Source organism: Ictidomys tridecemlineatus, chromosome 8, assembly GCF_052094955.1.
Source record: "Ictidomys tridecemlineatus isolate mIctTri1 chromosome 8, mIctTri1.hap1, whole genome shotgun sequence".
NCBI lineage: Eukaryota > Metazoa > Chordata > Mammalia > Rodentia > Sciuridae > Ictidomys > Ictidomys tridecemlineatus.
Genome location: NC_135484.1, coordinates 96,250,833 through 96,267,308, shown reverse-complemented (window position 1 = coordinate 96,267,308; position 16,476 = coordinate 96,250,833). Strand labels below are relative to the sequence as shown.

Below are 16,476 nucleotides of genomic sequence, written 5' to 3'. Positions count from 1 at the left end.
TCAACAGTGTCTAGCACATGGCCAGTACTTACTCAAAATATTTGCTTAATGAGTGACTAATCTTATTCGAACTTCCTTTTGATGTCCCCCAAATTTAGCCTGCCATACTATTAGTAAACATAAACAAATACTCTTTTTTTTTTAAACCAATTAATGAACAACAGAAAAAGTTCACTTTAAATAATCAGGTATTCCACAGTCAAGTGAATATGTTTTATTAAATGCATACTAATATCTTTCTATAGTATGTGAGTATACATAATAAATTAAAATGTATATATTTATTAAATATAGGTAGATATAATATCAGAACATGATTATTTCAGATGTTCAGAAATCAAAATAAACCCATTTTAAGTATCTTTTGGTCACTCCAAATTGATACTGCTCATAAAAAAATACACCAATTTTCCCTGGGGAAAAAATTAATTCCATAGCAATGTAGTTAAGGGACATGTTTTATTTCATAGCTTTTTGCAAGCAAAATTGCTTTGTTACAAAATGAGTTCAATGATACAGGTGCTACTGTCCACTCAAGCGAAAGAAAACCTCACATTTATATGAATGCACTTTATAATTATATTCTTACATTATATTAGGTCTAACGTCCAGGACGCCTCTGGCCGCATTTAAAGCAATGGCACAGAAATGCTGCAGGGTACTTGAATATTGTGGTACTGGTAAGTGCCTGAAGTAACCTCCTGTGGGTTCTCTGTCAGATACTGCTTGAAGAACTGTGTATGGATGTGTTCGTCTTTTGCCTTCCACTTCTTAGTTTACATTTACATCATCTCAAAATATATCCCTGGTGCGTCATTTTTTGGCTATTCAGAATTTCCATAAAAATAAGAAAATGTCATGAGGTATCCTTAATGTTAGTTATCAATGTAGTGCCGTGGTTGTCAGAGAGGATGCAGACTTACCTGTAGGTACAGTAACTGATTTTAGTGTATGCTCTACACAATACAGTGCAGAAGTGTTAGTTCATGTTAAACTCTTTCTTCCCCATCACATATGATGTGACTTTAACCCCAGAATATCTGACCAAAAAATGATACAGATCAAATAAAAAGACAAATACACAAATAAGGCCATCTTCAGAATTTTAAACTCACCTCTTGCAATATTTCACAATAATTTCTACATCATATTTTACATTGTTCAAACTTAAATAATAAATGAATAAGGAAGGGCCTTGGTGGAACCAATTGCACTATCTCTTTGAGGACTTGTCCAATTTGCTGGCAGGTGACTTCCTCTGAGGTGTGGGGATTTTGGAAGGCTTGGCTGTAGATGGCCGAGAACCTGCTCGGGGTGAAGGTCTGTGTGTCTGGGGGACAGTCTCCACGTCTGAGCACACGGACTGGATTTCTGAAATGTCAAAGTCTGATGCATCGCTGCCTCGGCGGCTGCTGGCCCTGCTACCAGCTTTGCTTCCTGCTCGGCTTCCTGGTCGGCTGGGAGTCTTTTTGGAATCTGAGGAAAAAAGGCAGAGATGGGTCAACCTTATTCAATTCTTGAAAACCTGACACCATTTTCTATCTGGGACATTTTTCTCCTGACACCTAGTAGGCACTTTTCTAAGACTTTGGATTTATGGATTTTTCTTATTATGCAAGGATTAAGAAGACTTATTTTAAGAAGATGTAACAGAGCAAAAGCTAGATTCACATATAAATGGTAAGTCTGGGCTTGCCCTACATATCCAGGATTCCAGGTACCAATCACTTGGGATTGTGCTTCCTAAAGAGTAGCACGTGTAACCCTGTCACATGGAGCAGACTCTTAGGTGTAACTCAAAGAATGCAGAAATTTAAAAGAGAAGACTTGAAATTCTATAGAAACATCACATTTGCTGAGTTTAGAACTCAGTGGTTAGTAGTTCACTATATTTCTTCACAGGTTCACTACTATGTGAAGAAATGTAAGAGGCACTGGCATAAGGCTTGTTGTGGATGGGTTTTTCCAACCACCCCAAACATCTCTGTACAAACTCTGAGCAAGCAGAAGAGATACGGGCTTCTAGTGTGAAGCAGTGCTTTTTTTTTTTCTTCTGGCCTGTAGTCATTCTCCCATCTTTCTTTGATGCTTTCCCAAAGGATTTTCTTAGTCACTTGCTCCCATGACTCATTTATTATCTACCTTTATTAGAGGATTGGGGCTACATGCTATTTCAAAAGAACACTGCATTGCCAATTCAAAATTTCTTTCCCAATTAGGAAGAAAGGGGACTAGGGACTATAATCTTCAGTTCATCGTATTGCAAAAGCCTTTAAAGAAAGAAATGCACCACACTCACCAGCAAACTGTGTTCGGACTCTGGCAGCTGCGGTTGTTATCAAGCCACTGTCCTCTCCGGAGTGGAAGCCTTTCCCTGATAAATACCCTGGAAGTCGCAGCTTGCTTCCCTGTATTGGTGTTCCCTGCATTAAACCAGCGGAGAGACATTTCAAGATATTGCTCGTGCACCATGACATTCCACTGACACCACTTTATGAATGGGTGGGAACCTATACAAGACCCCTTCAGGAGATGGGAACTTTACAATTGAACAAGGCATAGGGCACCTACTTTCCTTCCCCAACCATTAACTTTCAGCCAGAGTTTGAAGGAAACCTTTTAAAGAAAATGGATTCCCGGTTGAAATAAAAACAAAAAAATGGAGGTCCCCAGTAGAATACAAAAGTGACAGCAAGGAAAACAAGACAAATTGAACTGTGAGTACATTAGTATCTTCCATACTGTCAGTGAATGTTACAGAGTTAAGAGAGTTATTGCCACAGGATGGCAACTGCCTGGTGAAGAGAAGGGGACATTCTGTTGCTTCCAATGCTTTTAAGGAATTAGGCAGAAATAAACAGAAATAGAAGAAGTACATAAACAATGCCTAGACAGCCACTGTTTAAACAGACTTAACTGCAAAAAGAAAGAGGGATGTTTTACAGGTTAGTACCACTATGTCACTTCACTTCTTGGCTCTGTCACTTTCTATAGTCCTTACATACAAGATTCCTAGGGGACATTTGGGCATAATTCTTTTAAAATGCTACAGGAATTTGTAGAGAATGGCTGAAGCAATTATATAATTCTATGATAAGTCTAAAATCACTGCATTTTCCCAGATTCTGACAACATTTTGAAAATTCTGCCCAAGTTTAAAAAACAAATAAGTCTCTTGAGGAATACAAGCAGCATCACATTCCTCAATGAATGAACACAGAGCCAAGGAGCTATTTGGAGAAAATAAATCTATACAAATTATGTGTACATTCATAAAATATCTAATTTCCTCTTAAAGTTTTCAATATTTAATAAAACATATGCAGGACCACCTGATATGTCAGAGCTGTATTTATTAATATGAATGTAATATTCCTACCATTCATCTACATGTGTATGTCATACACACTTAAGCATAGTGTTTATACATGGTTCACATACAGTGCTCAAGTTTTCAGAAGACTTTTACACATATAACCATAATTAATCACCCACCTTTCAATAAATGTAAAATATCAGGGCCCAAGGAGGAAGTGATTTGCTTCCAGTCTAGCTGATATGGTTAAATTCCTCTCTTACAAAGAATCTCAACAGTCAACAGAGACTGACCACAGGTTATGAAGTGTATCACTTAAGGTGGTAGAAGTCAACGACCAAAATCATTCTTCTCAGATTGCCTTGTTTTGATTTAATATCATAGACTCTTTCCATGAAGACATATTCTTGGTTTGTCTGGTTGGCTGGTTTGTATTATTTATTTATTTATTTTATATATATTTTAGTTGTAGGTGGACACAATACCTTTATTTATTTATTTTTATGTGGTGCTGTGGATCAAATCCAGTGCCCCACCCATGTTAGGCAAGCGCTGTACTGCTGAGCCACAACCCCAGCCCTGGTTTTTATTTTTAAGGTAATTTGAAATGAGACAGTTTTTTAGTGCAAACAACAGACTTTAATTTTAGGCAGTTTCTACTTTAAAAAAAAAAATTAGAACACAGCATTTTAGCCCTAAATATTTAAAACAAATGCTAAAATGTCACTTCAGATTCTTTAAACCTTTCTCAGTTTTTGCTACTGTAGATCCAATGACTGACAGAAAACTCCATAACTAATCTATGAAACTAATATTCTCCACCTGGAAGAAAAAAGGTGGGGGTGTATAGGGGTTGGGGCAGGAAGAGCAAGGAATGAGGAAAAGCTGATGAATGGGGTGTTTCTGCCTCAGTCCTACCACCTAGTAGTGGCAGAACTGCCATCAAATCGTGAAGGTAATGAACTTTTCTCTGCCTACAACTTACTGTTGTGAGATAGGAAAGTATTTTGAAAAGCACAAAGGACATTGTAAAGGTACCATATTTCTTCATACAAGGGTCAAGTGGCCTTTTAAGATATACTTGATCATTAAGATGAAATACCTCCTTTATTTTAAGAAAAGATGTTTAGGGATTTTCCCCTAATTACTGTCACTTTAATCAAAGAGGTGATTATTTGGTGCCTATGTTTGTTATTTCATGGAGAAGTTTCTCAAAAAGATACATGGTTGACTTTTATCTGCATATGACTCTCAGATGAGAGTCAATCTTGGCAAATTTTATGTTCCCTAAATATCTTATTCTCCTATGTCATGCTATATTGAGATATAAAAGCATCCTTCAAAAATATTAGTCCTTCAAATCTGATAAAGATGCTTTTTGAAAATCACAGATTATTTTCTTGCCTACCCCTTTGACCTCCTGCATAGATCACAGGACTTGTCACATCTACCCAGTGGTGCTGGGCAGAAACAAATGCAAAGGACATTAAGAAGGACCATGCCCAGAGTTGGTTTTTTTTTTTTTTTTTTTTTTTTACTTTTTTCCTTCTTTGTAGTACTTTGAATCTAGGGGTGCTCTACCTCTGAGCTACATCCCCAGTTCTTTGTATATTTTATTTTGATACAGGATCTCCCAATGTTGCCCAGGCTGGCTTTGAACTAACCATGCTTCTGCCTCAGTCTCCTAAAGTATCTGAGATTCCAGGTGCATGCCACTATGCCTAGCTTGGAATTCTTTTAACTGATTCTCTTCCAAATGATGCTACTTCTTACTCCTATCTAAAAGGGATATGTTGCCTTTCTTGTCCAAATTATGTCTATCAGTGAAAGCATTCCATCAGCTTTAAAAGAAATTTTACTGAGGTCTGGATATTTTAGCAAGGCTGGTATTTCACTCTTTTAAGAGAGAAAGTAGAATTAAGTATAGGTGAGAATAAAAAAAGCAAAGGAATCATAGAGCCTGCAGGTATGACTAGGGCAAGCTGCCACTGTCTTTTCTGTTAACTCCTTACTCTCTCAGAACTTACTCTCCTTACTCTTCTCAGAACTGCCAGGCTGATGCTTATTTCACAGAAATCTATAAAAAGATGTAGCATTATCAAAAGTAAATACAGGAAAGGAGTGGTGCAGCAGTGTTAGTGGGTGGTAAGTTTCAGTTAAATGGGACTGTTAATACTGGCATCTTGGGCCTTACAATACCTCTGCAGATGACACGGGAAAGTCTGAGCACTCTGCTGGTTTACAAGGAGTTGACATTTTGCTGTTTGTCAACCATGGTTTACCATAATTGCGTGTTAAAGGATGGAGAATCTGTATGGAACAATGGCAAATCAAATGTAAAGGACAGCAGGTAAAAACAAAGCACAGAAAGAGATATTCATAGCAGAGAATCACATTTCACAGTCAGAATAATAATAATTAAAAATAAGTAGAAAGCTCTGATGGCAAATCATACACATAACAACAACAACAAAAAGAGAATGAAATTCAAAAAGAAAAATCAAATCAATCTGAAAGATTAAAAAAAAAAAGCCCCTAATCTCTGTATGGGCCACTAGGAATATATATTTTTAAAAAGTCCTTAATTTCCTATATCATGAGAAGAAACATACATGGAAACAGTTAATCTTAAAAATTCTAGAGACCTAAAACATTCAAAGGTATACACTCAGGACATTGGCTACTTTGGAGAAGGAAAGAATTTTATTCTGGAGTCCTACCTTGGGTGTGGTGGTGACAGGGACCTGTGGGGAGGCTGCCTGGCCAGCCTGACTGGACACAGAAGTAGATCTGTTGGGCGAAGCTGCTCGTGAGGAAGGCCGGGATCGGCGTCCCCGGGGTCGGAAAGCAGCCATACCCTGACTGGCACCATCTGCTAAAATGAACTTCTCACGCAGCTCCATGTTGGTTCTTCCTTTAGCTGGAAAACACATACACACACACACACACACACACACACACACACACACACACACACACACAGAAGGAAAAGAAGAGGTATTCAATTGTTATGGAAAGAATGACCACAGCAGCACCAGAGGTCACCCTGAGAATTTCAAGAACATCTTTTTGCCATGCCAACTCCAACTCAGCATAACAAAAAGTTAAATGCATTCCTTTACAATGCATTCCTTTTGGATACAAGTGAGTTTGGGGAGGAGGAAAAAAGTGTGCTTATTCTAACACTAGACACCAGCAAAAATAACCACTATAAAAGAAAGAGTCAGCATGAAAATGGAAAGCTCATGCTAAAATACTGTTAATCCACCAGTTACTGATGCCCACATGGTTTCATTACCCTTTCACCACACCAAGAAGACAAGCCAGGAAGGCAGGGACTGTGTCTTTTGCATGTAACATTGAGGTCAGGAGAATGCCAGTACTTAACACTGGGATTAATTAAACAATAGAATTACACAGAACGAGAGATGGCTCATTAGTCATGGTGACAACACATAAACTTCCAGATTTTTCACTGAAATGAGGCAGCTAGTATTTTTATTTTATGCCTTTAAAAAACTGTTTTACCAACATGCAATAACAAACACCAGACCCAAGGATCTGTTTGTTAGATAGTCAGTGATGCAGCACTCATAGAAACACGTATGCACATGGAGAACGCGCCCCAAGAACCCGATGGGCCAAGTGTCAGCATGTATTTGATCACTTACATGACACCTGCATTTGCAACACACCAGGGATGTGTTACAGTTTCGGAATTTAAATTTGGAAGCACCAGCTCAGTTGGATATGAGTTAAGCCATACGCAATGAATGAAGCATGTTATATTTAAAAAAATGATTAAAGCAAGAATGTAAAAGTAGGAAAGAGAAAAGGAAGGAGGCAGAGGCAAAGAGAGGGGTTGCCAACCTATAGTAGGCTGAGTAGTAGTAATTGAAGAGTTTGATTCCGAACGTAACATTTTACTCCCATGATGATGAACTAGAAAAAATGACACAGGATACCAATCACATTAAAGAATACTGTTAGCAGGAGAAGAAACAAAGTACAGTAGTTGAATATGCAAAAGGTGCTCAGATCCAGCCTTTAGCACATTTTAGAAGAAAAGTTGCATAAGGAAAAGAAGCCCTCAAAGGTCTGACTCAACAAGAACAACATCTGAAAGACTTTGCAACAGCCATGCTAACTTTACTAAGCATCCCAACACAACTGTATACATTTGAATTTGTTTCATAACTAGAGCTGCATTTTACTTTAGGCTGCTTTATTTCCAAAATGCAGTCATGCACCACATAATGATGTTGCAGTCAACGATGGACTGCGTATACAATGGTGTTCCATTAAGACTGTGGCCACCCTAATGTTGTAGCCATTGTAACATAGGGCAATGAATTACCCACATTTGTGGTAATGCTGGCATAAACAATCCTATTTACACTGTCACTAGTATAAAAGTATAGCACACATAGTTATGCATAGAACAAAACACTTGATGACAATAAAAAATCACTTGTTTGTTGATTTACCATACTGTATTTTTATTGTCACTTTAAAATGAGTGTATTCTTTTCACGTATTAAAAAAGTAAAGCATGCTGGAAGATGGTATGCCATGTTATTATGCCAGCAGCACCCTTCTGTATCATCTCATGTTAACTGCACCTCTTGGTGGCATTATTTTCTCCTGAGCTTGATTTAATCTTAAATTGCTTTTTGGTCTTGGCTCTAGGCACAATACGTTATATCATGTACATACACATATATGTACATATGTGTATACCCACACATGTATTGCATATAGCAGCCAGGTGTGCAGTGAGCCATACCACGTAGGTTTGTATAAGAATGTCTCATGTTTGCACAATAATGAAATCACCTAATAATGTATTTCTCAGAACATATCTCTATTGTTTTAAGTGATTCCTCACTGTTATGATAAAATAGGAATTTTATTCTTATTTTACTTTTCTTTTTAGGTATATTTTTAGTCTATAGAGGCCAGAGCTACTGCATATGACTATATAACAATGCAAGGCAGCCTTGGCAGACAGGCCTGCTGATTCTGATAGATCTGTGTATTTAGTTACTGGGATAGAAACCCAGGGACCCCACTGGAGGATCCTTGGTCTCACATATTCTTATTCTAATAGGCAGTGCTGGCACAGACCTTTAAAAACAATGACAATAAGCTCACAGGTTAAAGCAAATCATAATTCTACTGTTTCTTTTTACAAAGGCAGGAAAATGTGCCACTCAGTAGATGACACCTAATTTGAAACCTCAATCAAATGTTCACTTATAAAGTAAATCAATTAAGAATTTAACAACTGACTATAGAATCTGAAAATAGGAACATTAAAAGCTAACCTAGGACTCTCAGGTTGGTAGATAGGGAACAATTATTATTATGTTATATATTATATATTATAATATGATTACATATTATTATATAATATATAGTATTATATTATAAAATATAAATATTAAATTTATATTTTAATATTTAATATTGCAACTTGAAAGTAAGAGTAAAGTTAGCAGTTCATTATTATCTTTTAAAATTTTAAGTACTCCTTGCCTCACCACCCCATCAAGTTGTTAAAAACTCTGACTTTGGAACTTCACTACCCAGAACCTTTAGTCTTCATCACCTCATTTTTTTTCCTCCTACCTTGCTACATAATGGCAGACAGAATCCTTTCCTTTGCAAGTTAAGTATTCATTTTGAAAACTGCAGAACAGAAAGTCTCATGAAGAAAATCTAATCTAGTATTTCCTACCTACGTGTCTAAAGTAGTAACAAATAAAAAACCGAGAAGAACATGGTTTGTGTGACTGCCACAGTTATTCGGGAACTTAAGGCTGAGAGACCAATGTGAAACATTCACTGCTAGAATAAAACACCACAATTATGCTCAGAATGTTTTCGTGCTAGAAAACAATGCGAGCTTGTGCTTTTGTGGTGTCATCTTGACATGAGTGTCTCCTTACCCCTGCACGGATCATTTTTCACTAAGAACTCATCAAGCGCCATCCATCCTCCTCCAACTCGAACCATCACTGTACTTCGCAGGATCCGAACCAGTCGCAGCTGCTGGGAGTCTCCAAACTGTGCAGGGAAGAAAGAAAGCATCTCTAATTGTCAAAAAATAATTCTAAAGTAAAGGATGATGTGCAATCTGAAGTAGCTTAAGCAACCAACTTTGATTTCTTGCTTAGTTCACAGCGATTAGTAAAATCTCAGAAAAAGGGGTTTGTCATGATCTGCGTTAGACTGCTGCATGCGGATTTAGCCCAGAGGAAACAGATTGGGAAAAGATTACAAAGGTTATCAAGTATAATATCAAAGCTCTATTCTAAAAATTATTTTTCTTTCCTATGACAGAATCAATATTAGTAAGGCAGTTATAGGAAATTGTTTCTAGAAACTAAACACAGCTATAAAAATAATCACTGGCCTACTTGCTGAAGGCTTATACAAGATAAGATGATTCTATGGCACATTTAATAAACTGATTCATCTTCATTAGAATTATGTCTTACATGAAAACTATTTTCCATTCAAATATGTGGGAGAAATAAACTCATTTTAAGAATTTTGACTCATGGAAAATAATGTAATAAATATGTATGACTAATAAAAAATTCATAATCAACTAAAACTTCTCTACCCCTAATTATCTGGCAAACCAACTTTTTAAAGGTTGAATTAATATGCCACTTTAGATCACCATAATATTAGAACAGCCACTAGCAAAATATTAATGATACGGCTCTTAAAAACTAAATGGGGTTCTCTTAAAGGTATTTGTATCATAATACTTGAGACTAACAAGCAAATCATTTTTTTATTGCCCTTTCCATGAACGGCCAATTACTTGGGATATGCTTCGGATTTTGCAAGTCCTAAATAAATGCTTCACTACAGGTAGTTCTGATCATAAGTTTATTTGTTTTGAAAGCCTGTGAGAAATGATTTTACAGTTATAAATCACTTCTAATAGGCTCATGTCCAACTTATGAAAACCACCATACTAGACTTCATGGCTGCCAACCCAGCAGATACCAAAGCAAAATGAACAATTAAATACAAATAGTTTCTTTTTAAAGCAGGGAAGAAACAATTGCAACATCAACTACTTGTCTGAGCTTATTGTGATAAACAGAAAACTTTATATAGGAACCGTCCGCTACTTTTCAGTAAGCTTCAACATTAGATTTCTGTAAGAGAACCCTAAAACAAAACCAACCTATTCACAGTCAAGATCCTAAAACTCACAAGAAACTCAGAAAGAACTGGGAAGAATGTAAAAGGCACCAGCGGGAACTCATGCGTTTTACATCAGACCTTGTAAATAACTATTTCTAAATCTGATTTTTAAACACTGAGACTTAAATGTTCTTATCAGTGAACCTGTTCCTGAAATATAAATGTGAGTTTAAAAATGAAAATGTTTATTTTGTTAGAAAAAATATGGTGCTGCTAATAAGCAAAGGGAAAGGAGGGGATTTAAAGAAAATTACCCTTAAGGAACCAGATAATTCCAAGATTATGCTCCAAACAAAAGCTTTTAAGAAAATAACTTTTGTAGAGATATTTCAGCTCTATTAAATAAGTAATTTTCAATTTTATTTTAAAAAGGCATTCTCCAGACAACTAACCTTGTCTTCAGAATTTTCCTAATTTTCCCAATAGGCAAATTGTGAGACAAGAAAAAACCAGATTAATCTTGTTCATTGTGTTTCTAGTAAATTACATCTCTGGAGGTAAGTGTTTATCTTATTCTTTCCACAAATACAAGATGCCAACCCACTTGCTGACTCAGAGGATAACAAAAATGTAAAAAAGTAACATTAATGGAAACTTTACCCTGATTTGATCCTTATACATTGTATACATGTACCTGTATCAAATTATCAATATGTAAATATGTACAATGATTATAGTAATTAAAAATATTTCCTGGAAAATATACTCAAAATAAGTGAATATTTCTATTTAAATTATTTGCCTACAATAGATGGGGTAAGAGGTATTTGAAACATAAGATATAATATTGATTAAAAATGGAGTGCCAGAGTAATAATATCTAATATGATATTGTTAGGTAAATTAGATAGTACTGTTCTTTACAAAAGAATGAATTAAAAAACTTAAACTTTAATATGTTTAAATCAAAACAATTTCTCTTGCCTTCAATTTTGAAATGACTATGCTATAATGTCACTAGGCAATTTATATTGATGTAAATGTCAATATATTTGGTCAAGTTGTCATAAAAAAGGTCTTGTATATTATATATGATAATTTTCCTCAGAAGCAATGGCATCATCTAAAACCTGCAGAGTTACTGTATCTATCCAGAGGATGGAAAGCCCTAAATCAATCATTTAGGGCAAATGGAAAATAGCAGCCTTGAAAATAGCTGCATGTTACTTGTGGCTGAATGACATGGAGACCTCTTAGTACTGGGTCTTCTCATGCCACTGCCTGATGCTGATCCTTCTCTGCCACTGCACACCATGCATCCTAAATAGTGAAACATAGAGATGTGTGGAGAATTAAATTTGTGTTCCAATGAATACTTGCATAAATATATACTTATAGCATTATTAAACAAGAGAATTGAAAATTACGTTTGTTAATAGTGTAGCCAACTATGTAACAATTCATTATCTGGTTTGCTTAAAAGTAATCTCCTCATTTGAGACACAAGGCAAAAAGGAATCCTGGATCAAGGACCCTTATAGCGCTGACAGAAACACCACGCCAACCAACAATGTAGTAGCTAGGGAGGCAGCATGGGAAGATTGGCCAGGGCAAGCTTTAAGGGCTATGAATTAAAGGTAAAAAAAAAAAGAAAAAAAAGAAAAAGAAAAATCATTGGGCACTTGAGAATACATTCCACTGGTTTATACCTGATTTCCCAGGAAGAACTGATAAAAAAAATGAAAAATGGAAGAAAGACACAATTAGTTCAACAGGAAACTTTCTATGTGACTTGAGAATACACACACACACACACTCTCACACTCTGGGCTTCTGGATATAGTATCTAGTTTAGAGATGTGCAGGTACCCAGGTCTCCCAACTTCAAACCAAATAACCAGAAAATTTCCTCTACAATTTTACTGAAAACACTGAGGATTTTAAATTTAAAGTTTGAATATACAAATGAATTTTTATCAATGTGAGAGTATAAAAAGAAATAATGTTGCAGTTGTAAATTCACAAAGGGAAACTCAGCACATTTCCTATCTAGCTACTACATATAAGAGATGTTCCAAAAAGGAAAATTAAAAAAGACAAAATGATGAAGTCACATTGCTCTTCTGTTTTAATGAACCAGGTTGAGAGTTTGAATAAAAGCAAAAATTACTGTGTAAATGGAAAAAATATTGCCTCTTACTCATATTTATAAAAATGAGTCAACCTTTTTAACTTTGTGGTTATGCTTTGGAATAGCTTTTCTATTTGAAATCTGGAATTTACCTCTAATCAGAATGGTAATATTATTTATAAAATTGTGTGAAGCAATGACAGAAATATATGAGATTGGAGTGTTTTATTGTGAAAATTTTTCTCATTAAAAGTAATGTTCATGTTGCAAATGTCAAGGATACATCCTAATTAAAAAATGAAGGGTATCTCTACATAACTTACAATAATAAAAGTAGAAGTTTCATATGCCATTAAATTTTGGTATGTAAAAATAATTAGGATTCCTGGAAAACAAGGCAGATCAAATGGTACACAAATTTCAATTTATATCCTTTAAAGGAACTATGAAGTTATTTGGAAAACTTACCCTGTACTTGTTATCACCAATCTGTTCAACTTGAAATCGTTTTGCACATTTACACTTAGCTACCTGCCTTGTTACCTGCCAAAAACAATGATGAAATATTCACTTTAATGTTAATATTACACAGTGGAATCCTTACAACTTTGACACAAGAACTAAAGTGGAAGTAAATAAAATGGTTGTATGAATTGCACATGATGTCCTGGCAGAACACACTATTATTTTTGTAGACAGTGGAAAGATAATGAGTACCTCATCTTCAATTTTGTCAGCATCTGTGATAGGTTTATATGCATCTTTATTTGGGTGAAGGGCTGCTACAAATTCATAGTAGTCAATGTATCCATCACCATCTCTATCAAAGATGTCTGCGACTGCACTCATCTCCAGGCGACTGGTGGGGAACTCTAGAATTTTATAAAATGATAGTAAGAAGGTAACTTGTTAATTCTCAAGCCATTCTCCATTTCACATCCTAATCTCAGTGTGCCCGGTTAGACAATCATGGTGATCAAATATGCAAAATGCTTTTCAAAAACTAATTTATATAACAAATGGACATTTGTATATGTGATCTGAAATTTATCTTCCATTACTATTGGGGCGAATCAAAGGAAAGTGTTTCTGTAGTTGAAACTGTTTAACATTGGCAATTTCATATGGTTCAACAACTACCCTACTTAAGGAACAATTGGTTTGAAATTTACATTAAGAATGACTTCTAGCAGCATATGTCAGGGAAATTACATACAAACAACTGAAGTGTCAAACAAAAACCAAGATATTTTATGGGGTACTAATGTCTTATTAATGACAATGTGAATTAGCATGAAAAATGAAAGGGACCTGCATTTATTGACTTCCTAATATATGCCAGGCAACACAAAAAAACTAAAAATCAAACATTATGAAAATTATTACACTAGCAAGGACACAAAAGGAACACATGTGTGGTCACACAACTAGTAAGCATACCCAAGTTCAGGACCACAGAGTTCCCCAGACACTTTTTTGCATGGTGGTGACTTTCTAACAAGTGTAAAGGCAATGCTTTATTTGCCGGGTCCACACTTTTACCCTGTGCTCATTTTCTTAAAAATGACGCCAGTTAATGTCATGACTCCTGGCACTTACTTGAGGAAAGAATTCCATCAATGAATTCCTGCCGGGTGATCTTCCCATCCTGGTCTTTGTCAATTCTCCTGAAAAAGTCCATCACTCGAGACTTCTTGTGATTCATCCACCGCATATATTTTTTGCGCCAGATGTCGAAATCGAAGTTAGCAAATTCCCTCAACTGAAAAGGATACAAAGTAACTGAGCTAGGTTAATGCTAAACTCCAATTGTATCTTAGACTATATTTCTAATGATTCTACAGGTAATACACATCTCTCTCCCATTTCAAAGAAAGGTATGATCTTGCCAAGGGGGTTCAGAAACATTTTATCTGTGCTGTTTATTTCACTAAGAAAATCCCTAAAAACTTAAAACTGAAAATTTCTGATAACAGCAAAGTCACAACAGTGGTCTGCTCCAACTTACCAGCACTAGTCCCATGCATACCGAAAGGCACAGACCCACTTCAATACTTCTCACCTAACTCCATGCTCTGTCTCACCCCACACTGTCAGCCACTCTCTTAACTTCTCTGGACATTTGAAAATTTTCCAGTTTCAGAACCTAAAACTCCCAATCTCAAGCCACAGGATATATTTGCCAGGCAGTACAACCAGCAAACATGTCAAGTTAGAGCCTTTCTTAAGAAGTCAGCTTCTCATTATTAAAGCACGAGAGTATTTTACTTTATTGATTGCCTAAATCCCGATCCCTTATATCAATTTTTTAATAAAAACATACAGTCTTGGTATTCATTTTAGAAGTAAAACATGCACTCAAGGAGCAAGAGTTTGCTAATATGTGAGAAGATTGCAATTTTGGCACTGTGTCACGGTGAATGAAGGCAGGGGAACAACTTGGCCATAGATACATGAGTTTCCATACCTCCTCTAGCCTGTCCAAGGCGTCATTGAGCTTTCTCCTTCTTTCCAATGCGAGGAGCCAGACTTGCTGCCATTTGCTCACCAGTAAGTTTACCCTGGGATTCTTAGTTTCAATTTGTGTTTGTGATCCAGAGGGATATAAGCTTGATGCTGGGAAGCGTTTTCCTGTAAAAATACACTTTAGTTAGGATGGCAAATTTCTAAGTGTTCTGATAGGTGGTAAAGCTTGGCCTTTTTGTTGTTCCTAGCCAGGATGAGTCAACTTAAAAACTGGGTAATGCAAGCAGAAATATTATAATTTAGATGGTGCATAATGTTAAGATCTAAATCTGTATTACTTATTAAGGATCACATACTGTTCACGTAAATTAGATTCATAACTTGACAGGGGCATTTAAATATTAGAAAGCTCTCTCTAAAAATTTATGCTTAAAACATGTTCCTGCTTCAAATTCATGTTGTTTCAGTGGTAATGCTGCACCCTGTGCTCTTCCCTATTGTTAAGGAGAGAGAAAGAAATCTCATAGGCAGACACACATCTTAGAATCAGTTATAGCAAACCCAGCTGTCCTTCTTAGAGAATAAGGCTGAAAGTAGAGGAAGTGAGAGCAGGACATACCAGGCAGTCCACCAGAGTCACAGCAAGTTGCTTTATTAATCCTAGTCAAGTGTGAAAGTATGTCCAGGACCCAAACTTTCTCCCAAGTCCATTTCCCACTGAGATTGTGTGTTTCCAGTGCACAGACTCTATCCAAGTTTCCTGAGTCACTCAAGTTATCTCCCTCTTCCTACCCATTCTTCACAACTTTGTATAACTTCACGAAACAGTTATTAATTGTTGCATTTTCCTCATTTAAATAAATGGTTAAATGTGTCCTAGAAAAATTACTGGTCCAAACTCCCATAGGATGTTAGTATCCAGGCTGAGATTTATATGGATCACTAGTATTTATTGAGTATTTAACTATAGGCCTGGAAGTACAATCAGCACTTTATAAAGATCAGCTCATCTAATTCTCAGTGCAGTCCAAAGAGGTTAAAATCATCCCCTTTCACAGAAGAGGATAGTGATGCTTAGAAGGAGTATAAATGATCTGTCTGAGGTTATGTCTCCCAATTGGTAAGTGGAGGGGGCAGCCAAGGAGCCTGCCTCCAGTGCTCTCAGTCACTTTACCTGGTCTCTTCCTCATGTAATACAGTACTTACAATAGCTCTGACCCCACTTAAAAAAATATGCAATACAAATTGTGCTTTTTTTTTTACATCTTCTCCAAGCTTTATTATTTTTAAGGTCATTTTGGGGGGACTCAGATTGTCTGAGAAGTAGTAAATAGAACCTGAAGTCATAAGAACATGGGCAAAATTTATCAGATTGCCGGTCACTAATGAACAA

At 36.1% G+C, this 16,476-nt stretch overlaps 1 protein-coding gene across 22 annotated transcripts in view; it reads right to left on the bottom strand.

Annotated features, from left to right (window-relative positions):
* Positions 1 to 440: 440 nt before the first annotated feature.
* Positions 441 to 16,476, bottom strand: part of Dst (dystonin) — a 427,642-nt gene continuing 411,606 nt past the window's right edge. For 8 of the 22 annotated variants that reach the window (XM_021721801.3, XM_078019845.1, XM_078019849.1 and 5 more), the window contains 11 exons: positions 15,085 to 15,248; positions 14,217 to 14,379; positions 13,335 to 13,489; positions 13,086 to 13,160; positions 12,196 to 12,213; positions 9,268 to 9,385; positions 7,187 to 7,258; positions 6,037 to 6,236; positions 5,516 to 5,626; positions 2,300 to 2,423; positions 441 to 1,476 (listed from right to left, as the gene is read on the bottom strand). In XM_021721801.3, the coding sequence (XP_021577476.2) occupies positions 1,214 to 1,476; positions 2,300 to 2,423; positions 5,516 to 5,626; positions 6,037 to 6,236; positions 7,187 to 7,258; positions 9,268 to 9,385; positions 12,196 to 12,213; positions 13,086 to 13,160; positions 13,335 to 13,489; positions 14,217 to 14,379; positions 15,085 to 15,248 (1,463 nt within the window). In that variant the 3' untranslated portion in view covers positions 441 to 1,213. The remainder of the gene's footprint in view (positions 1,477 to 2,299; positions 2,424 to 5,515; positions 5,627 to 6,036; positions 6,237 to 7,186; positions 7,259 to 9,267; positions 9,386 to 12,195; positions 12,214 to 13,085; positions 13,161 to 13,334; positions 13,490 to 14,216; positions 14,380 to 15,084; positions 15,249 to 16,476) is intronic. The other 14 variants (XM_078019847.1, XM_021721825.3, XM_078019852.1 and 11 more) reach the window with 4 other exon arrangements.